A 24,890-nucleotide genomic window follows, 5' to 3' on the forward strand; every position below is an offset into this window, starting at 1 on the left:
GACATTTGACGTTTAGTATTCTTAGTTGTATTCTTCATAACAGAAGCCCAAAGGTCGTGTCTGCAATTAAGTGTCTTCGTAACACTGGTAACTTATAGCCCTCCACTCTGTTCGGTCCTCGGCTTTAATTTCTCTTTCGGCTCTTCCGAGGGCTTGTAAGTCTTTCGACTGTTTCCACGCTTGCTCCTTACAAGGATACCTGCCAATGAGTAGGGCAACTTCGCCTCATAATAATTACGATATAGAATTCATGACCATGATTCAATGGAACTGGACAAATAATGCGCCGTATACCAGATGACTTGTGGGTAAAATATGCTCTGCCATGAGTGTTACAACGAAGAAGAAGAAGAATAGATTAAATCCTACACGATTATTATTTGAGTTCAATAGTAAGCCAAAAATTTTAATAACATAAGATTTAATGTAAAATCAAATAGTCAAGTAAAAGCACAATTATTCCGCAAGTTCGAACTAATGTTTGTTAGCCTCTTTTTGAAAGTCGGCCACAACAAGTACGTAGGTCAACAGCTTTATACAACTCACTTTAATATTATAAGTGCCTTACTAGGTTGTTCCGCGGATTCGTTTCAATAGAATTTAATCCTACCTAATTACTTTAAAAATCTTTCTAAAAAAACTTGTCAAATATATGTTTAACGATGTATTTTATTGTATTATAAAAATTTACATTGTTTTAAACATATTTAACCCCCGACCCAAAAAGAGGGGTGTTATAGTTTGACGTGTGTATCTGTGTATCTGTCTGTGGCATCGTAGCTCCTAAACTAGTGGCTTGATCGAGAGTGTTCTTAGCTATTATCCAAGAAAATCGGTTCAGCCGTTTGAAAGTTATCAGCTCTTTTCGAGTTACTGTAACCTTCACTAGTCGGAGGTGTTATAAATTTTTAATTTACACTTGTGTTTTATTATATTATTTTGTGTCACTCTAACGACCTTCAATAATGGAAAGGCACATGAAGAAATGCAAGTAGCAACCCTATGCCTGTCTGTACACCATTCCTAGTAATAAAGTTGTACCTATAGAAGGAGAAGCAATTTCCTAAAGTACGTCCGCAATCGCAAAGCGCTATCTAGAGGAAACTGTAATAAGCTGTATACTCGACTCGTGATATTACATTTTATAAAAAGAATCACATAAATATCTACAAACAGCTTGCGAAATGATTGACATGCCTACATATTCCTCAATTCCAGAAACTCAATTTTTTTTTAGAAGAGTCTTGGAAATCATCTAACATATTCGCTGCTTAGAAATAAACATCGCAATAAAATCTGGGAGGCCTAGCATTGGCCCAGTGACCTTTAACTGCTATATAACGGAGATAACAATTTTAATCTTAGAAGCACGGTTACCGTACCTATAAACTAAAACCATCTTTTAAATTAAAGGGCAATAAGACATTAGTGCAAGTTTTTACAAATACAAATAATTTATTTGCACGATTGCAGGTATAATGATAGTATTAAGCATTTAACATCCACAATCAGCCATACAAAACTCTTAATTGAAGGTTTATACGGTCAGTAAAATCAAAATGGCTAATTCTGAAAAATCCTGAGCTTTCACTCAGGTACTGTTGTTTTTTATAAATGATAACGATTTTACCTGTTATGTTACAAGTTTTCACGAGTATTTTTAATTAAATGTGACAGTAAATTACGAATAGTCAATGCAAGACGTCCATATTGTGACATGTTACATGACAGTTTTAACTTTTACTAAGCCGATGTCCCGTTTGTTAACTTGAAAACTTAAAAGCCTCTGATCGCGATGTAACCTGAGTAAGTATATCTTTAATTAAGAATCTAATGAAATTCCTTACCCTGCAGGATAAGCCACCAGTTCCGTGTTGGGATTGCAGTCTAGTGCGGCATTATTGCTCACTGTTATCCCGAGGACGGTTTCTAACTTGATCTGTGAACAAAAGAAACAGCACGTTATTACAAGTATTCAGTAACTTATTATTAGTGTTTATTATAGTAGAGAAAGCTTTATTCGATGGTTTTTATACAGATACAAAGCATTCATATTATATCCCATTTTAGACCACATCATCACTTTCCATCAGGTGTGTTTTTTGTCAAGCGCATGTCTATAGTATCAGTTAAAAAAAAAAAAAAACATTTTCTTGATATGCGAATTTCATTTTGTCTTTCACAAAGATATATATCATCAGATATTTGAATTCCTAGATAAGAAAACAAACAAGCTATTTCGAAAAGTTAAGTGTGACTCGTTTAAATTAAGAAGGCAAGTAAAGGTTAGATAACACAGGGCCTCGAAGGTTACATGAAAACTATAACACGTAGATTAGGTGCAAATAGAGGTGCAAGGTTATCCTCACTATTCAAACATCCTACACCTTGAGTATAAGGACAAGTTCACAAATTTTAGGTGGGCACATAACCCACATCTGTCTTTGTAAAGAGATAATTATAGAGATTAGGCCTACCATGCAATACCGGCACATGTTGTTAATTTGCAAGCGCTAAATTCTCTGCAACTGCGATATGAATATGCCGATCCTATACCAAATAACCAAATCACGATATGATCTGTTCTGAAATTGTCACAAGCTTTAGAAGGCGGGTACGGGAACTCAACCTATATATACATCTAGGAAAAGATAGAGTAGGTATAGGTGTACTAGAGAAAACGCGTAATCTGATCTTCTTTCAGACAAAATCCGTATAAACGTAGAGAGAACTAAGAAACTGAATGATGATGATGATTACGATGATTGATTTCATAGAAGTTTTTTTAATAAATAGCAACAAGCAGGCAGGTCTCTTGAATAACTACCGCCTCCCATGAACATTTGCAGTAGAGATGTTACGGAGGTTCGATTCGGACTCCAAAAGGTTGGAACTTCCGATTAATTTTACACCTTCGATTTAAATTTCGATGCCGATAAATTTTAATCGGAAGTTATATCGGAGGTAGTATAATATGATGATGCTGCTTAACTCCACTACTAGTAGGGAGGTACCTACTGTTTAAGATTTTAGATTCGATTTCCGATTCTTAAATCAATGTTTTAATTGATAATAAGTACATAGTAAGTAATGAATAATGATGTCACTGTCCCGCATCTTTCGCACCAAGGACGCCCGGTCGCAATTTTGTAGTGTCAAGTGTTTACCCGACCTTGAGAGTCGAGGCCCAGCTGTTTTTTTGCAAGTATATTTTTAGAAGTGATTTTGGCCTTATTTGAGCATACAGTCTGTGCCGATTTCACTAATGCCGTTCAACCGAGGAATAAACCTGGCATAGTGACGGTTTTTGTATTGAAAACCTGTAAAAATAAACCATTATGTTCTTTTACCTAAGACTAGGTTCATAATGTTCCTATATTGGTAGACCGTAAAAAAAGAAATAATAATAATCGAAATTTACAACCCAGTAAAAATATGCCCAGGTATCAGTAGTCTATCAGATCATTGGTCTTCAGTAGGCTTCCAATACCGGGATCCAGATTACTGAATTTTACCTGAAAACTGTTCAGGTAAAATTCAGTAATCTGGATTAATAAATAGGTACTTTTGTACTTACCATATAAAGAAAATCAGTAAGTATAAGCAATTCAGAGTTTTCATTTCAATTTAAAAAGCTCACAGATCTCTTCAATATAGTATTTTATGTACGAGTATATATTTTTTTTGTTTGTTTTTGTAATGTATGCAGTTACAATTTACACGCCGAGAAATTCAACGATCTGCCTATAAACATAAAACCTCTTTTTTTAGCGTTTGAGCATTATATTATATATTATAATAGAGTGGATTTAGATATCAAATTAAACTGGACTGGATCCAACATAACCCGGTTATCCTTCACACGTTCAAAGGCATTATAAAGGCGAGATGAGCGTCCTTGCCGTATTATATGATCATACATTGTATTTAAGTCCTTGAAGCACTTCTCAAGGTTTAGCTTTGTTAGAGACAAGCAGGCGTCTATGCTATACCTTAATACCTAACTACCTACATATAAAGGGGATGATATTAACAATTTAGAAGCAGGTGATTTCGCTATCCTATTATTGTAGATGTTTTAGTGAGTGATGTTCAAACGTTAAAAAATTATTTTAGACAGCCTTATTTTTTGTAATTACTATATAATATATCTACTACGTAAAGGAAGAACGCCGCGTCAACTTGTCAGTTTGATATCGCTTAAATAAACCAAAAAGTGTTTTTCGCCAACATTGAAAACAACTACTTCATCATGGTCATAAATAATTACGAATTTAATCATTCAGTTATTATTTTTTATTCTTAGATCACGCTAAGTTTATCATCAATAGTAAGCACATACCTAAGTAACTAAGTAAATAACTATTTTACTTAAAAAAAATTTTCAAAAGAAAAATAAAACCGACTTCAAAAACCAAAAACACTAAAAAGTAGAAAATAATTTTTGTTTAGCTACACATGTAATGTACCTAGGTATGAAGTCGAGCGAGCATATTAAAACAAAATTAGCAATCCAAGAGTGAAGCTCGCCCGACTTCATACCTAGGTACATTACATGTGTAGCTAAACAAAAATTATTTTCTACTTTTTAGTGTTTTTGGTTTTTGAAGTCGGTTTTATTTTTCTTTTGAAAAATTTTTATTTCACAATTTTTAGTGGCCCCACTGTACTATAATATGCTATGCCCAGTTAAAACCCTACTGTTTACTAAGCTATTACAGTGATCGCGAGCAATTTGCTCTTATACATTGAGGAGTTCTGTTCTCCATCTCCGAAGATATTCATCAGATCTTCACCAAATTTATATGGGACCACCTGCACAGTATACCCTTTCAAACAAAAAAAAAATTTTCAAATCGGTCCAGGGGTCTTTGAGTAATCGGGGAACATACATAAAAAATAAAAAAAAATAAAAAAAATAAAAAAAAAATATCCCGACGAATTGAGAACCTCCTCCTTTTTTGGAAGTCGGTTAAAAATCATAAATCAAGAGTTGATAAGAATTTAACTAGTTATCATAAGAATAATTTTATCATTGTCAAGTGAGACTGATACCATAGAATATATAATCTGATACTAAACACCAAGTGTTGGCGCTAACTCAGATCGCGCCAACAGATACCTACATTTTGTGATCTCAGGATTTTAATTTTATTATTATTAATAGTAGTGAAATAAAACATAACTTACTCATAATTAATGCTGTATTTCTTATACTTTACCACTTGTCTTTACAATTTGCCACTTTAACACTTTAACACTTGACAATATTCCACTTCACACTTTCTCGATTGGAGTACAAAAATACACTGACTGAGCGGGCTGGCCCGACTCTCGAAGAAAACTCCAACTACTTCCGGACAATAATAATTGCCTTTGTCAATATACGTCTTGTCATGAAACGTATATTGACAAAGGTATAATAACATATTTAATAAGGTGTATTGACGTGGCTACACTTGTTTCATTACACAAAAGTTATATAAAAATAGTAATTTGGTCAGTATTGCTGATAATAAACAGTATTTTAGCCAGTGTTGCTAACAGTCGGCCATCCAAATTGGGTCGTCGACCTCGAGCGACAAGCAACAAAACATGGCAGATTTACGTTATTGTATCACTAATAATTTCTAACTTTCTATAAATATAATTAATAATTTAAATAAACAAATTCTATTTTAAGTATTTACGTAATCATGGACCATTGTTGTCCTTGAAATAAATATTGGACCAGGGTTGTCCCAGCATATTTTATTCTAGGACCAGGGCTGTCCCTTAAAGGGTGATTCAGAAATATTTTCGTTTCTGTTTTGTCTGTAGTCTGTCATACGCAGGTAACAGAGGGTGAGGAAAGGTCTACAGGTTTTTTCTTTTTACAAGGATCAGGATTTAAATATATATATCTTTACTGGGCGTCTCAATAAAATATTTTAATTTAATGTTGGTAAAAATAATGTTCTAAGTGCAAATTCAATTGGGTCCACAAGAGGGGACTGGGAACACAATGCCGGCCAAAAAACAGGGTTGCATAAGAACTTCAAGAACGGGGAAAACCGTCTACTATATGTCCATCTGTCTCAGCTAATATAAGACTATAATGCGTTTGGTCCCAAAAACTCTAAATTTGAATAAATCACAGTTCTGCCGATTATTAAAGGCATTACACTTGCGTTCTAATAAAGCTGTTGCCGTACAGGAAATAAATCCCGATAACCCTGTCAACTGACTCGAATTCTACAGTAAGAGCGTAATCGAGACGACGTTAATTGGCCACCGAGGAGTCCAGGTTTAATCCTCACTGACTTTTTCTTATGAAGCTATCTGGAAAGCAAAATTTACGATCCGTTACTGCAAAGTTAATTTTGATGATTGAAATTTTAGCTCCAGATTAAGCGAATTTAAAGTTAGTGATTGCCATTTAAAAATGGTTATTTTCCATTGATAAAAATCTAGTTCTTCTCTTTCATTTGGTGTTACATTTATTAAATTTAACAAAACTTTAATGTTATTGTCATTTATTTCCAACAGGAAAATATTTTTGAATGACCCTTTTATTTTCATTTAGGACCAGGGTTGTCCATTAACTTTGAACTATATGTATTCATTTAGGACCAGGGTTGTCCATCAACCTATAACCATATCCATTAGTTACTTAGCATTTTATATTATTGTGAACTATCTTTTGTATGCAATTACTATCCGATTCGAATGAAACGATTACGTTTTAATTGTCAATTCATCAACTGTTGTGATATTTATTTCAATTAGATGTTTAGCCAATTACGGGTCCCTTTCTGAGGATTCACTGGAAGACATTAAGCAGTGTTCATGTAGTCTATTGAAAATAGCTTCCTACTACTACTGTCCTGCGACATATGCAATCTATCATATATCCTAAATAACAATATGAGACTGTTCCGTTGAGGACTGTCCTACCATGACTGGTATACGATTGTAATGTGTAACACTTTGAACAGTTCTACTTTTGCTTCGTCAACTTTATTACAAACGCAGTGCTTTTACAACACACCAGCGTATAACCTGGCGTATGGTACTATGCTAGAAGAAATGTGCCTTACGCATTGGTTTAGTAGTCTACGACAATCTTCGCATCATTAACTTTCTAATGACACTGATTTCAGGCTCATTGGTTGGATGGTTTCAAAGTCTGTAACGGGCATATATAGTAACACTTTTTTTCTTGTGTTTTATATTATTGGGATAAGGATGTACAAACAACAAAAGTTTGCAAGGCATACCAACACGCATCCACGTGTGAATGTGTGATATTACCAACGATATAACTGTAAATTCCTTAACACGCACATATAGGTGAAACTTATACGTAAAAGTATTATATACTCATCTCACGCATTCAGCATAAGAAGTGAGTTGCCCTTAACCAATAATATTAACCTATTATAAGCGTCACTCAGAAAAGCAGGTATTATTTAAATACTGTTGAATTATCGAAATGTCCTCCCAAAACCTACGTAAACACAGGTTCAATGCGAAGAGTTTATTCAAGAGTTTTAATTTAAAAATTTAATGGCAAAATTAATAATTTAATTAGAGCGTGATTGCTATCACAACATCTAATTATCCAGTTCACAATACAAATACCGAAAATATGCGATATCGCTCCGAATCTCAGATGGAGACTAAACCAAAACCTTCAAAACACCCATGTTTATGAAAGTTCAATATTGTTGGCCTCCTAGTAATAGATTGTATGAGATCGAATAAGCCAAATATCGATTTTATCTAACTACCTTCATCAGATAAATTTATAATTTTATATTATTTTGACAATTCAAAATCATTACAAAAAACTATTTAACTACCATTATATCGCACCTACTTAAGACGCAATTCCGTGAAATTACGACATAATTTTGTATCCCGTGATTTTGTGTCTCTTCTACGTAAACAAGTCTCACAACTATGAAAAATCTAACGATGTTGCAAGTATATTTGTTTTGTTTGGACAAAACCTACCTAACACTTAATGATATTGGTAAGTATCATACGAGAAGTATACCCAAATTTTTAAAATATAGATTGAAAATTAAAGAGATTCTATATTATATTATTCTATATAATTTATTACTATTAGAAACTACTTATTTATTTCAATTGTAACAGAATATGTAATGGAAGAGCGGGGTCGCCCGCCATAAGTACTAGTTTAATACCAGTTACTTACTGGGACGGTTCCAATTTCTATGTTATATTTAAAATATATTTAAACTTGTTTTTTACTGAAATAAATATTTTTGTATTTTGTATTTTGTATTATATGTATTTATTTAATTAACCTTAATTATATTATGAAGGAAGATTAGTTATGTTTTGCCATAAAGTAAACTTTTATATTTGTCTGCAAGGGTGAACGGTGCAACTGTATAACGGTTATACAATGGTTCCACTTTAGTGACTGTCCAGCCAGAAATATTTCACAATTATTGTTAATGAGATTAGAGATCCTCATATCTCATACTAACAGAGAGAGGGGCTCCCCAGAAAAGTGATCTAGTTTGTATATATGTAGATATGTGTATTAAAATGTACACAGTCTAACGTCACCCAATCTTGAATTAAATTATCTGTGTAATTTCTGTATTGTTCTAGTTCTAGTCTGTAAGGCGAGAGCACTGTTACCTATAACACGGGTTTATTTATTTATTTTATTTTTATTTATTTATTTAATTAGAGACTTTATTAAAAATAACATTTTACACTAATTGTTGTAGACCAAAGCACTAGATAATTAAAACTGAGACTGGTGTTTGAATATTTGCAAATAGATCGTAGTCTGTGCTAGGGCTGACAAAAAAAAGATCAATTTATTTTAAGATTAAAAAAAGATAAAAACTAGAGTTATAAAAAGGTTAAGCCTACATTTACATTTTTTTTTTTTTTAATTCTAGTTATAGATAGTGCATCAGTGTTAAATAAAGCTTAGTTTGGTCATCAGAAGCTCAAACTAATTTTTAGGTGTAACATTAGAAACAATAGAGATTTTATTTATTTAATTCATTAATTCATTCATTTAATCATGTTAATTCATAACACCAATGGCTCATTTAGTTAATATTGTTAATAAAATGTAAAGCTCATCCATTTCAATAAAATTCATATGTATTGCAAAACTGCATAAGCAATTATTTATAAATATTATCGAAGAGTACGGACACCCCTTTTTTTTATCTTCTTACTTTTAGTTTATAATAAGTTTAATATGTATAAGAATTGATTTTGTTTTTAGGTCTTTAGACCTATGTAATTATTCAAATAATAAAAAGTACAAAAGAAAGAAATATGTCTATAACTGTAACTGTTCGATTAACTTGTATCATATGGCACTTTTATTAGCTTTACTGAAGAGAACAGGGATCTCAATTCCATTACGGAAGCTAACTCCCTTTCTATTAATTTGTTAACAGCTGTTCTATTGGTTTTTTTTTGAGACATTTTATCGATGCTGATATTAGCATTTTTGTTTTTTAAACTACAAATAACAAAACATCAAAGACAATGTACAAGAGAGATTTGAACTCATAACCTCTAATCGTGGGCCTACCTGTTACACCACAAGTGCAAAGCGTGTTAGCCCGAATGACGATACCTTAAATCCATAGAGTGATTAATATTATCCTCATTGCTCTAATTATTAAGAATTCTTTCTAACTTAACCAACGCAACGTGATGCGCATTGACTAAACTGGTTTTGCTTACATAATATGTGGGCGTCCTTAGTAGTTGTAACTTCAATATTTACGTGTGCTATATGTATGCTTTTGTGTGTGTTACGCGACACTGAACGGGTGCAAATATAACTATTTTACTGTGTGTACCACAGTATTCTCAAATCTTTGTCAGTATATTAGTTACTACGGATTTTATTTAAATCGTAATATCTAATTATGCAACATTCGCTGCCAAAATCAATGAAGGCCTTGAACGAAATTTGATTTATTCTGACAGCCTTATGATGTTAATATAAAAAAAACGATAAGTGATTATTAATTATTGAAACTATCATAACCGTTATTTTTTTTTCTTTGACTGACCGGGTATAATACGATAGTGATTTTGTATGGATGCACTTTTCTTTATACTTAAGTTCTTTTAAGATTGATTAACGATATGACCGCTCCTATAACGTTTATTTATAAGTCATATTTTATTTTCATTTATTTACTTCTTGTTCCTTACTAATTGTCAGTCATACTTTATGATTATTTACTAATTGTTATTCATACTTTATGATTTTCATAAATGTTAACACTTAATAGAATAATAAATAATAATAAATAATAAATAATACTTGTAACATATTATAATTACCAATGTTATACTGTGGAACGCCCCGACGGGGCTTCATGTTGTAACATTATATATATATATATATATTATGATTTACTCGTAAAACATGAATGCAAGAGAAATAATAAAAAATAAGCTAGTAGCTTGAACTAGTACTGCTTGGTTCCGTGGCAACGTCACACTTGCCACACACTCACACAAAGTTCGTGACACATTTGTTTTTTTTTTTTTTAATTGGACTAAGGCTCTGTCAAGCCCCTCGAGCCGTCTGTTTGTGACCCTCGAGCTTATAGTTACAACTACGAGAGCTCTTCAGGCCCTGTTTAGATTGCATATTTATAGTTTTAACTGAGGACTGCGCTTTTAATGGTTTACTTCGGTTTGTGTCATAATCCATATGACAAATATTTATTAAAGCAATTTTACCCTAGTAGAATGTCTCCAGCGAATCCCCAAATTGGGAAAGGTTAGCTATCATCGGTTATCATGGCATCCGATCGTAATTTTCGTCAGAAAGTAACGCAGTTAACAATTTAGCTTGCCATTCTCACCCACTAGATGAGAATCTGAGCGTATCCTAGGTTTCAAGGCATCTAAACGTTTCGTAAAAATACTCGAAAAGAAAAGACTCATTTTTGCGATCGCCGGCTGCACGGGCACCGTCTGGCACGGCTGCCCAACTGCCGGCTACGTGAGTGCCGGCTGGCGCAGCCGCCCGAGCAGTGGCTGCGTGAGCGCCAGCCACCGCGGCCACCCGAGCGCTGGCTGTGTGGGCGCCGGCTGTCGCTGCTGCGCGAGCACCGGCTGCATGGGCGCCGGCTGGCACGGCTTGCCCGAGCGTCGACTACGTGAGCGCCGGCCGGCGGCGGCTGCGAGCGCCGGCTGTGTTGGCGCCGGCTGCAAGGGCGCCGGCTGGTGCGGCTGCCCGAGCGCCGGCCGCGTGAGCGCCGGCTGCGTGAGCGCCGGCTGGCGCGGCTGCAAGCACCACCTGTGTGGGCGCCGGCTGCACGGGCGCCGACTGGCGCGCCTGCCCGAGCGTCGACTGCGTGAGCACCGGCTGGCGCGGCTGCGAGCGCCGGCTGTGCGGACGCCGGCTGCGAGCGCCGGCTGCGTGGGCGCCGGCGATGCGGCTGCCCGAGCGCCAGCTGCGTGAGCGCCGGCTGGCGCGGCTGCCCGAGCAACGCCTGCGTGAGCGCCGGCTGGCGTGGCCACCGAGATCCTGGAGCGTTTCGCCTCCTTCCGCGATGCCGCATCATCTCGGTGGACTGAGACGTAGACACCATCTTGTTCGGGAGGGTTCACTGTAAGCCATACCAGATACGGGAGGCAGTAAAAGTTCGAAAAAATATGAGGTTCTATGCATGTGGAACATATTAGTTTTATTCAATTATGAATTATAAATACAGATATTGATATTTTTCTGATCATTACGCGACTATATTCTCCTTGACTATCACCGTGAGGACGTACGAGTAAGTCACTCAGAGAAACTAATGAGAATTAATTTTAATGTTTATGCAATACCCACAAGAAGTCGATTATATCAAGGATTTGCCTTGAAGAAAAACTTGAAACAAAAACGAATAGCATGCGGTATTTTATTTGTCACGTGACTAACATCAATTTCAATTTCACAAAATATGGGTATTTTAAAAATAAATGACAAGTTTACGGTTCTTATTTGTTGGTAACTAGTATCACAAAATGAAATAATCACAAAATGTGTGTTTCATTTTATTTTATTTTGATAAAAAGAAATTTTAAAGTTTAAATGTTGTATATCTTAGTGGATTTTGCGTTAATTCTACCCACTTCTGAAATGTTGGCGCTAACTCAGATCGCGCCAACAGATACCTACATTTTGTGATCTCAGGATTTTAATTTTATTATTATTAATAGTAGTGAAATAAAACATAACTTACTCATAATTAATGCTGTATTTCTTATACTTTACCACTTGTCTTTACAATTTGCCACTTTAACACTTTAACACTTGACAATATTCCACTTCACACTTTCTCGATTGGAGTACAAAAATACACTGACTGAGCGGGCTGGCCCGACTCTCGAAGAAAACTCCAACTACTTCCGGACAATAATAATTGCCTTTGTCAATATACGTCTTGTCATGAAACGTATATTGACAAAGGTATAATAACATATTTAATAAGGTGTATTGACGTGGCTACACTTGTTTCATTACACAAAAGTTATATAAAAATAGTAATTTGGTCAGTATTGCTGATAATAAACAGTATTTTAGCCAGTGTTGCTAACACAAGTAAAAAGAAATATCAGGGACCTTTAAATTGCTACAGAATGCGAAGTGTCATTATTAAACAAGAAACCACTCGATCCAAAGCAAAACCGGTCGTCCTTAGCACTTTCAAAGGCCTTATAACGACTCGCGTCCTTGCTGTGTTAACTCAAGGTCTTTGTTATAAAGTTAACAACTTCCAACTTTAATTTAATAGCTCGTTATTATTTGAAAACTTTGAATTTGTTTTTAATTTAGACTTGAACTTTTCAAGGCTTATCGCAAAAATACTTTCTTATTCTTGCAGTGCCGGTTCCTCTTGGAAGTTTCGAGTTGGCAACCTTTACACTAAACTCTGAAGGCAGCTCGTTGCATTCAAACATTTCTGCGTCAAATAAAGATCACAGGTTGGATACATTTTTCTTATTATTGGCAGAGACACTAAGCAAGATTTTCTTTTCCAACAGTTTTCCAACAGTGTCTATTAGGTAGGTTTGCAATTTTTACTCCGATCTTATTGGTTCAAGGGAGGCTTTGCTTTCTTTTTTATTTACTTTTTCTGTTCCTACTCGAATTCTAGCTGCTTCTAAAGGCTTTTAGTTTCACTTTATTGTCTGTTAGAATATCTCGTTGATCTTTGCTTCTAATTACGTTAAATTTCGAAGGACAATTTTATTATAGAAAAGAAAAAAAAACAGTAAAAAGTATTTGATTTGCAGTATTTTAACAATTCAACGCCAACATCTAATGATAGCACCGTTTTTCTATAGATTGTAAACTTTCGAGTAATTGTTGAATGGTAATTAAAATTAATAATAATCGTAACGGAATCAGACTACTTTCAACTTGTAAATCGAGATCGATTGATATAATATTTCAACACGAGATGCACCATTACCCACGTTCCGTTTTTTTTGTTGTTTTAATTTAAGTAATGAAAAACTCCTTTCATTGCTTTTATTTTTCAGCGAGTCGATACTGCTGGGCTGCATCAAAACTTCAATGACACGCTGCAAAATATTCGAGTAGTCATGTCACTTGGCACTACATTTTGCAGTGTCAACATAATGTTTAATCCTCAGTAAGTAGCGTTGATGAGAGTTCAGAAGATGAATTTTTATAAAACTCAGCATGTTTTGATGGCCGGAATTCAATAAAAGACGAGTATAAATTCTATATGGGTTAAATCTGCAACATTATTACTTTAATAAACATACATAGCAGAAAGGTTGTTTTTATGACTGGAGCTCGGAAGAATGACGTTTTTCTTAGGAAGAAGCACAGAAGATTAAAATCTTTTTAACCCCCGACCCAAAAAGAGGGGTGTTATAAGTTTGACGTGTGTATCTGTGTATCTCTGTGTCTGTGTATCTGTGTATCTGTGTATCTGTGTATCTGTGTGTCTGTGTATCTGTGTATCTGTCTGTGGCATCGTAGCGCCTAAACGAATGAACCGATTTTAATTTAGTTTTTTTTTGTTTGAAAGGTGGCTTGATCGAGAGTGTTCTTAGCTATAATCCAAAAAAATTGGTGCAGCCGTTTAAGAGTTATCAGCTCTTTTCTAGTTTTCTTGTAGAAAAGAAGGTTACATAACCGTTAGGTTCATAATATTATGTCAATTGACAAATGTCAAGATGGACGTTGCCTTGATACATAATTATTTATTTGAAAATGATGTTTTGGAAAACTCAGATCCTTTGGCTCGTAAGCGCGGAATAGTCCAAGAAAATCGGTTCAGCCGTTTGAAAGTTATCAGGTCTTTTCAGTCTTTTCTAGTTACTGTAACCTTCACTTGTCGGGGGTGTTATAAATTTTTAATTTACACTTGTTAAATAATATCGAGCGTGTTCAAGGAAACAAGTTTCAATTCGGCTTTCCAAGAATAAGCTTGCGACAAGCTAACTGTTGAGTTTAACATTTAACTTTTGAATCTCCAAAATTAGGCATCAGTGTAGATGAAACAATTTTTATCACATCCAAACTATTAGAACTTAAAAGTCAAAAAATAGAAAGCTTCAAATAAACCCCGCGTGGGCGATCATGATCAACTGACTTGTCTCCATGTGCGTCTGTCTTGTGTTGAAACGATTCTCTCGGCGTTTCGTCACATGTTATTGAATGGACCTTCAGATTTGCATAACTTGTTATGTTGATTACATAATTCCTTCTTAATAGTTATACTGGTTTATTATTTGTAACATTCTTGTAAGAGTCAAAAAAGGGAATGTTGTGTTTATAACTAGGTCTAATATTTCAGCCTATATACATATTATAGAGGCTAGTTGATCCTTTTAAAAAGCTTGTTTTGTTTGATGTTGACATTGTCCAAATTGGTAATTTTTTTGGCTACTTCCAAGTATTCGATTGAGTTGAATTTTGGCAAACACGTGTGGTTTGGATGACAATAGATGATTATGGTTTTATTGTGCATCTCTGATGATGGAGGTGGGAGGTGGATATTATAGGACTCTGTGTTAGCATATGGCAGGACAGTATTCGGACTCATTTGCTCTGTATAAGTATTTTTAAACAAATACAAGGATAAGAGCTTGATGATAGAGGTGGAAGGTGGGCGATAGTAATTATGCTATTAACTTCCTAGTTAATAGCATAATTATTGTGGTTGGATTCATCAATTTTTTCCATGAGTATAAGTTTCAGTTTGTTTAAGTAGTTAAATTAAAAAGTTTTTACTTTGAAAAGGTTTCGTTACTTTAAACTTGAGTAAAGGGTTACAGTCAAATCTAGAACAGCATCAACAGTATTTCTTTCTAAATGTATTTCGTGATAATAGTTACTAACCCATATTATCAAAGCCAATTTAGAAATATTCGTTTAATTAATACAAGATGCTAATCTAGTCACTTGTCAGCCCGGCCATCATCCAGGTGTTATTATTTACGCCTAAATGAAAGCAAGTGTTCCTATTGGTCATTGACACGGAACATACTCATTACGGGTGTGCCCATTACGTAATGTAGACTCTACATTAAAAGAAGCTACTATCTATTTATCGATTGCAAACTTGATATTTAGATAAACGTGTGAAGTCGTTGTTTGCATTTGAATACCGATGTGTTGGTTACGTAAACAGGTAACTTCAAAAAAATTGCGAATTCGGGTCGAGTAGAAACGAGAAGTTATAATTGAAATGGAAACACTAAGAGCAACAGAGCGAAAGGTCGCTCATAAACTAAATGATAGGGACCAGTAGAGAGTCTGATTAAGATCAATGAAAAAAGCTGACCCCCCTTTTTTTTAATCCTATTTCTACAGGCTTTTACATTTCTGTACGATGGCGCCAGAGCCACGGTCTTCTGTAATAAAAGAACTAGTAAAGACAGAGAGATACGAAGAAAAAAGATACGCAAATGCCGCCAAAATCCAAGTAAATAAAGCAGTAGAAAAGAAAATGGTCTCTTTAAAAAACCTCACAAATGTACAAGATAATAAATGGACGTAAGCCAAAATGTTATAAAAAGAAACTCATGGACCTGACCAAAGGCGAAGAGTTTCTTACTACAATAAATTGCTTAAGCATGTTCTTAATTATACTTAGGTTTAAACAAACTATGATCAACAACATAGCAGTTCATCTAATTTTACAAAAGACCACGAATCGAGTGAAATATTATGAAAGGTCATATTATTACTTCCGTCAGATAAGTAGTTATAACTACATCTGACGCATTGACGTCAAAAATAGTAAAACTAGTATTTTTGAAGTAAACTCATTCGTTTAGCAGCGAAACCTTAGCAATGGGTAAATAGTCTAAATAGATAATTCCGATCCATCCGATTAGCTTCCGTAACACATCGATTATACGCATCGACACTGGATAAATTATAAATTTTGCGACCTTGCAATGTGTCAGCAGAAACATTTTCAATTAATCCTTTTATTAGATACGCTTACTAAGATAATTCGTTCAAAAAAAGTGCTATTAGCTAAGCGATTTTATACTGTGTAGCAAAGAAGTTACTGATTAGTGATGTAGTATCTTATAGCTAGAGAGGATTTTATTTAATTCTGTTGCATTGCGAATTGCAATAGTAGGTACATAGTAAGTAGGTAAAGAATCATTTTATTATCATTGAAAAAGAAGACTGGTTCATTCAATTTTATTGTAAAGATTTTATGATAAATTATAAAAAATCCTTGTTTTACTTTGTTGTGAAAAAAATTGTCGAGTTATACTAAGACTGAAAAAATTAAGGATGTCCGGCGTTTTTACCCAAATGTCCGGCTTAACTGGTTGGTTTGTCATGCTTTTCGGTTTTAAGACCTGGCAACCCTAGACAGGACGATAGTAATGATGATTACGATATAAACATTGATGGCATAGACTGACCACTGGTAGCTGGTCGTTAAAAATTATAATAGCGAATTATTTACGTAGTATGTATGTCAGTTCTAGAATCATTTCATTTAAATGCTAAGGCATGATGACGTCTTTTATTTACGTCGCGTCTTGTATTCGATCAGCTCAATGGAATAACAAATAGAAGTCCTCATCGAATATAAAGTGCAGGTGACAATAAATTATATATTTATTGTTACCTGGAATTGGAATGTTGAAGGTCATGAATACATAAATCTTAGGTAACAAGATGAACGGATTTTCAAACATTCATCCTCTTTATAGTTCTGATATAAAATTTATAGTCCGGTCAATTTAGACATTAAAGAAGCCGGCCAAGTGCGAGTCAGACTCGCGCACCAAGGGTTCCGTACTCGGTTAATTTTTCCGACATTTTGCATGATAAATCAAAATGTCGGCATAAAAATAAATTAAATCTGTTTTAGAATATACAGGTAAAGCCCATTCATTTGATACCCCACTTGGTATAGTTATCTTACTTTGAAAGTTTAAACACATTTTAATTTTTTTCAACGATGGATTTATTCCTTTACTTGTGCTATAAGACCTACCTGCCAAATTTCATGATTCTAGGTCAACGGGAACTACCCTATAGGTTTTTTGACAGACACGACAGACGTATGGACGGACAGATAGACAGACATACAGATAGACAACAAAGTGATCCTATAAGGATTCCGTTTTTCCTTTCGAAGTACGGAACCCTAAACATAGTGGTCAAATAATAAAAATTCCCACAGAGCCAAATATTGGTGGAGTATAAATTTTTAACACTATTTGTAATTTACCATTACAAATAAAGTGTTAAAAATCCCCATCGATCCTATTGTTAAACAGCATTTGATTTTAACTATGAGAAATCTAGCAGTAAATAAAATACGTTTTGCGTTCAATTTCAATATAACAGGTTGCTGGTTACGGTCAATTGATGACAAACACACCTATAAATGATAGATCCACCCACCAGACCACATTCCGCGCGGCACCGTGGAAGGAATTCATAGAATTTGCCGTAGGGCTCCTGATATAGGCTGTAGGACTGCCTATATCAGGTAGCGGCATTACAGTTACAAAATATCGGAATTATGCAATAAAGCTTCCAATTTCTCAGGACAGCACGCAGTTCATAATGCGCATTGAATTATTATCTACTACTAATTTATCCTCAAAGGATGGAGGATTTTAGTCCCTAAAACTTTACAGTATATCCATTAAACGATTTCGAAAAAAAAAACAGCCAGTTTCCGAAGATTTTGTAAATTTTTTATTAACCCCCGACCCAAAAAGAGGGGTGTTATAAGTTTGACGTGTGTATCTGTGTATCTGTCTGTGGCATCGCAGCTCCTAAACTAATGAACTTATTTTAATTTAGTTTTTTTTTTTGTTTGAAAGGTGGCTTGATCGAGAGTTTTCTTAGCTATAATCCAAGAAAATCAGACAGACAGACAGATCAAACACCTAACATCTCTTCTACCGAATCATCAATTTAATTTCCAACTGCATTAAATTTCATAACCATCAAAACCATTCAACTAATTCTGTAGGCAGTAGGGCAAACTCTAGATTGTCAGTCTATCCTTGGCACACTCACTTGTCTCTGAAACATTGAATATTCATTAGACCCGAGACCTACTTACGAAATAAAAGAACTGCATAAACCCACTCACACTTGACCGGATTTTGCACTAACGCTATTCGGATTTGATTGGTTTGCAGTAGGTGCACAAAATAGGTACCTAATATGCTTTTAAAGATTAAGTTACATCATCTTCGTTCAGTTAGGTAGTTAGCAATTATTTACCAATCATGGACAGATACACGCATAGTTACTCATAGTTATCTGCAAGATTAACGATAGCAATATTTTAATTTCTGCCGCCCTATAGGTATCTAAAAAGCCGTTAACTTCAAAAAATTGTTTTGAGTTATCTCTAAAAAAACATACGAATTTTCAAATATTGTACTAATGTTTACAATAAAGAATGTTACATACGACCACTATTTGTTGTTAGATTTTACTTACCACTAGGTGTGATTGCAATCAAGGGCTAACTTATATCCGAATAAAAAAAAGTTAAGCCCCTACTACGTAGCAAACTTTTTTAGAAATATCGTTTTTTCTAAATTACCTGAAACCATTTGCTGAAATATATGGTAAATAACAGGTGGTCGAAAAATCAAATTAAGTACCTAATGCTTTGTACTGAGTAATTAGGGAAGTCAAATTACAAGTTCCAAATTCCTATGTGAGCAACGTAAAGACGTAAACATTTTTTTATAAAAAGATCTTATTATTATAAACAGATATTTAATACTATTTTTACCGTTCGTTGATTTAAAAACATTATTAAGTAACAATTTAAAAAAAATTAACTTAATATTATACAATTAGATACCAGCGATAATAATAATTTAATACATTAACAGTCATATTATTATCAACGCAACGTTACAAACAAAACAAAGAACACGTAATGCCATTCAAATCGTGATAAAATTATAATCAAAAAGTATTACGAAAAAATTAGTTTTTGCTTTAATAAAGTTTACTTTTGATAAGAACAAATAAGTAGTGGTCATAATAACCTGTATAGAAGAATAAATCAAACCTGTTTAAAATCACCTACTCACTCTTAGTATACCATTAAAACATAATATTATAATAATTATTTATTGTCAGTGCAAAGTGTTAGTAAAATAGAACAAGATCTACCTAACTAAACAAACCTTTATTGTGCAAGAATTGAGCATACAATCCGTCAAATAACCATTTCAGACGTAAAACCTATTAAGCTGGTCACTCACTGGACGGAATGAGGTCACTTGGAGGTAGTGTAACCACAGTTATATATATAATAATAATAATAATAATAGCCTTTATTCAGACGTTATTTCAGTTACATCATGAGTTTTTTTTTTTTTTTTTCTAATTTAACATAAATTTTAATGACACTGTTCCTAACTTATTCATTGTTGTTGTTAACTTATTCATTATGCATCAACTCGCTGTCTGTATGTCACTATTTGACAAAGGCCTCCTCCAACTGATGCCATTTCTCTCTATCAGCAGCTACTCTTGTCCATGTGCCACCTGCTACGGCTTTAATATCATCGATCCATCGTCTACATGGCCTACCTCGTTTCCTCTTTTTGTCACTTGTGAACCAATTCATGACTAATTTTGACCATTTTTCAGTTCCTCTTATAGTATGGCCTGACCACTTCCATTTAAGCTTTTTTATCGTTTTTATGACATCTTTAGTTTTTGTGTGTTTCTTAATAGTCGCAATTTTTATTTTATCCGATAGTCTTTTACCTAGCATACTTCTTTCCATGGAGTTCTAACAAGTTTTTAGTTTTTTGTAGTGTCTTTTTGTAAGTGCCCAGGTTTGGCAACCATACGTAATTACAGGTAGTATGCAGGCATCAAAAAGTTTCTGTTTGATATTTGTCCTAGTTTCACTGTTTTTCATAATTTCCTTCAAATTCCAGTATTGTTTCCAGGCATTTCCAATGCGTCTGTCAATTTCTTTTGTGGTTAGATCTGAAGGGGAAATAATTTGACCTAGGTATATGTATTCATTGACATAGTCAATAAGGTTGTTATTGATCCTGATAGGTTCTTGTTTCCCATTCGTCATAGCTTTGGTCTTTTGTGTGTTCATATCTAGTCCCACCTTGCGGCTTTCTCTGTCTAGGTCGTTCAACATTGTTTGCAGGCCTTCACTCGTCGGTGAGAGGATTATCAAGTCATCCGCAAATCTTAGGTGTGATAGATTTTCACCGTTGATGACCAGCCCACATGTTTCCCAATCTAACTGGCGAAAGACTTCCTCCAGAACTGCTGTAAACAATTTCGGTGAGAGGGGATCGCCCTGGCGTACTCCTCTTTCTAGTTTGATCTCCTTTCCTTGTTTCTCTAATTTAATTTTTGCTTTGCTGTTATCATAGATATTTTTTATTATTCTGATGTACTTGTTTTCTACACCTTGGTTCTTAAGTGCTTGCCAGATTTTGTCATGCTCTATTGTGTCGAACGCCTTACTGTAGTCCACGAAACAACAATAGAATGTGAAGTTGAACTCTTTGCTTTTTTCAAATAACTGTTTGATAACATATATATGGTCCATCGTCGAGTATCCGCTCCTGAATCCTGCTTGCTCTCTTGACTGACTTTCATCTAATGTTCTAGTTATTCTGCCAAGTATGACCTTAGCGAAGATTTTGTAAATATTTGATGATAGGCTGATTGGTCTATAATTATTTATGTTATTTTTATCTCCTTTTTTGTGCAGAAGTATTATAGTCGACGTTGTCCATTGGTTAGGTATTATTTCGGTATTCATTACTTCATTAAAAAGGTATTTGAGAATCGGTATTAAGTGTTGTTTATTTAGTACGAGGAACTCATTGGTGATACCGTCTGGTCCCGGAGCTTTATCTTTTCTTTGAGTTTTTATAGCTTTGTTAATTTCTGCAGAGATTATATCTGGTACTTCGTCTCCTCCCGTTAGGATTGTTGTTTGTGTGGTATTTTTACTTTCATACAGTTCCTTGAAAAAGCTAGTAGCTATGGACATGATTTCTGGACGACGCTTTTCGCATTTGTTGTTCTTATTTGTCAGATTTGGTATCCAGTTTTGCTTCTCTAATAGTTGTTTGGTTGATTTTTTGACGCCCCCAGTTCTCTGTATGCATTTTTCCAGTAAGTCTAATCTGTATTTCTGACGGTCCTTTCTCATTTGTGTTTTAATTTCGTTACTTATCTTGGTTATTTCCTTTCTTAAGGTTTTTGACTTATTGGGGTTTGATATTAGTTTTGCTCTAGATTGTAATAGTTGTTTGGTTTGATTTCCTATCCATTTTATTTTCTCGTTTCTGCCTTTCTGTTTGTTTATTTTATTTGTGTATAGAAGTTCTTGAAATTTGTTGTATTTGTTTTGTATATTATCGTCTTTTGTCTTTTCTATAAAATGTTCTAATTTTTCTTCTAGTGCTTCGCTACTCTCCAATGTTACGGTATTAATATTTTTCACAAAATAGGGTCGGTTTTTCTTGAGTGTATGAATATGTAGTTTGGCTCTAACCATTCTGTGGTTGCTGTTAAAATTTATCTTGTTTATAACTCTACAATCTTGAAACATGTTACTCTTATTCGTTAATATGTAGTCTATTTCGTTTTTATGATGTCCATTTGGATGTTCCCAGGTCCATCTATTGTTTTCACGCTTTTTGTATAAAGTGTTTAGTATTTTTAAGTTGTTTTCATAAGCCAATTGTATCAGCATTTCACCATTCCTTGACCTTATTCCTGAAGAATACGGACCCAGTATAATTTCTTCTCCGTCTCTTCTTTCCCCCGTTCTAGCATTGAAGTCCCCCATTACTATTAAATTATTGTGCGAGTGGTTTTTTATTGCATCTGTTAGTGTAAAGTAGAAGGACTTGATTTCTGATTTGCTAGATTGTTCCGTTGGGGAATACACTTGAAAAATTGTCCATTTTTCATTTGTATGCGGTAGCTTTAGATTAAGTATTATGATACGCTCCGAGATGCCAATAAATTCATCGATGTGTGGCTTTAATTCTTTCTTTACCAAAAATCCTGTTCCATAGTGGCCTGGTGTTTCTCCTTTATAATATAACAAGAAATCTCCATAGTCTTCAATGTTCTCTCCTAGACGTCGTACTTCACTCAAACCCAATATCGACCAGTGTATGTTCTCTAGAGCTACGATTAGCTCCGCTAGGCTTTCATTCGTTCTTAGGGAGAGCGTGTTATATGTTGCAATGTGTATTATATTTTCATTTTGACGACTTTTCTTAAGAGGGATATGTGGATTGTTTAATTCAGTTGGAGGGTGATAGTCTTCTTCCCCCACGGTGACCAGCCGGATTGGGGTGTCTTCACAAAAAGTTGGTTTAGTTAAGGTTGTGGTGTTTGGGTTCCGGGTGTCGATGCAGCTTAAAAGTTTTTTGAAGTTTCGGATACTGAAGCCGACCTTCCTCGTTTAACGTAGTCTAGTATGTTTGGTCGTATTGTGTCTTTTCCTGAGGGTTTGGTGAAGGAGTTGATTTGTTGATTTGAGGTGTTCTTTGTAGTTTTCTTTTGATTTGAGGAGTTTGGAGAGCCAGACTCTTCTCTTTTCCTTTTTTCTGGGTTGTTGTCTCTGTTTTTCTTCACTACTAATTTATCATATTTGATGAATGCAATGTTTCCTTTTTTCTTTTCTTCTTCAACCACAGTTATATAGTCTTGAATAATTGATTATATAGAAATTAATACGAAGAAATACATAATTTGGAGATTTTTAGACCTATTAACAACCACTGTTTTCAAAATTCATAGCTATTAGTTCAAGACACACGCCATTGTGTCCAGCCAAGTTTTTTTAAATAGCATAGATTTACAGAAACTTATAAAGTTCAAAATGAAGAGAATGATTGAGAATCTTTTCAAAACGGAATGAAAATTAAAAGTGAAATCTACTTAGTGATATTTAAAAAATCGATATTTTGGATTCATGGTCAACCTATTCTCGAGAACAAGCAAACCGTCATAAACGGAATGAAGTGTGGGCGTTGCACTTGAAATAGCAGCTGATTCAACGTAAATAGGATAATGAGATTCATTATCAAAGTGCTATCATCCTGCTTAGGGTGAACTCCTAAAAAGTTTAATCTTTTTCGTATCTATCGTATCTATTGTAGCGGCAAAGAAAATAAGCTTCACTTATTTGTAACTGATGATGACCGTAATACATCATATCATCTCCATACATTAAGGTTTTTAAAAATCCCGTCGAAAATCTTAGATATTTTAGATAAAAGCCGAATTGAGATCATCAACCTCCTCTTTTTGGAAATACATCATGCAAGCTATCTCTGTGCCAGATTTCGTGAAAATAAGTTAAACCGATGGACCGTAAAAAGGTAACAAAAAGATAGAAAGAGACATTAGCTATAATATATAAGGTACTTATAATATTAGTATGGGAAGGATGGATATTCAGAGATCATGTAAAAACAAGCATACAAGAAGTTAGCACCGTTTTCAGTTCACGTCAGCCCAAAGCATCCGGCGAGTGCCAACCCATTTTTGTTAATGCGATGTTGATGTGTGCGCCGAATCCGACATATATTATACCCGACGTATTTATTTAATGTGACCCTGTAAAACTTCTAAACTGGTCGAACACGTTGTGGCAATGTTAGGCTACGCGACAGCAATGGTGATTGTTAAAATGGTCTACTTAATTTCAACAGTAGGACGGATTCTAATGTCTATACAAACCCAGCCTTTGATCAAATGTCTGCTGACATGCAACTTCCACAATTTCTTGAAGAAACCGGTTAACTATATTTTTAAAAAACTTTTGCAAGTTTTGTATGTACTAAAATTTCGTAGAAATTGCCACTGACGTGACAATCACAGCGTATCTGCAAGTTTTATTACTAGTGGACACTTATCTTTACTTAAAGATTTACAATATCAAACCCAAAGTCACCCGAGATCATCAGAAACTTAATATCTCACGTTCAAGCTGAAATTATTGAAATCGGTCACCCATCAGAATCAACTTCCCATAATGGTGTAACTTTACCCGTTCCGCTTGGCCGCAATGGAAGACAGGTGAACGAACTTACGTGATAGAATGCGAACAATTTATATTAATCTTGCCTAGGTCTCGGTGGATGCACTTGATGATTTTGTTTCGGAAGAGATCACAATGTCTAGCGGTTTAAAGTTTTAACCAATATTTGTTCCAATTTTTTTAACTACCTTGTCTTGTCAATCATGTTATTAGAAATTGAAGAAAAGTTTTAGTATTTCATGATTGTAGTTCGCAAATAATTATATTATTCTATTGGTACTTTGCAGAGAATTTTCGCTAGATTTGTCGATGGCCTAGTTCTTCACA

The 24,890-nt window shown here is 34.5% G+C and overlaps 1 protein-coding gene across 14 annotated transcripts in view; it reads right to left on the reverse strand.

Moving 5' to 3' along the window:
* LOC123871043 (mitogen-activated protein kinase-binding protein 1) overlaps positions 1-24,890 on the reverse strand; it is a 117,228-nt gene that overhangs the window by 39,758 nt on the left and 52,580 nt on the right. For all 14 annotated transcript variants that reach the window (XM_045914601.1, XM_045914604.1, XM_045914603.1 and 11 more), the window contains one exon: positions 1,848-1,939. In XM_045914601.1, the coding sequence (XP_045770557.1) occupies positions 1,848-1,939 (92 nt within the window). The remainder of the gene's footprint in view (positions 1-1,847; positions 1,940-24,890) is intronic.

This window comes from Maniola jurtina, chromosome 13 (genome assembly GCF_905333055.1).
Source record: "Maniola jurtina chromosome 13, ilManJurt1.1, whole genome shotgun sequence".
NCBI lineage: Eukaryota > Metazoa > Arthropoda > Insecta > Lepidoptera > Nymphalidae > Maniola > Maniola jurtina.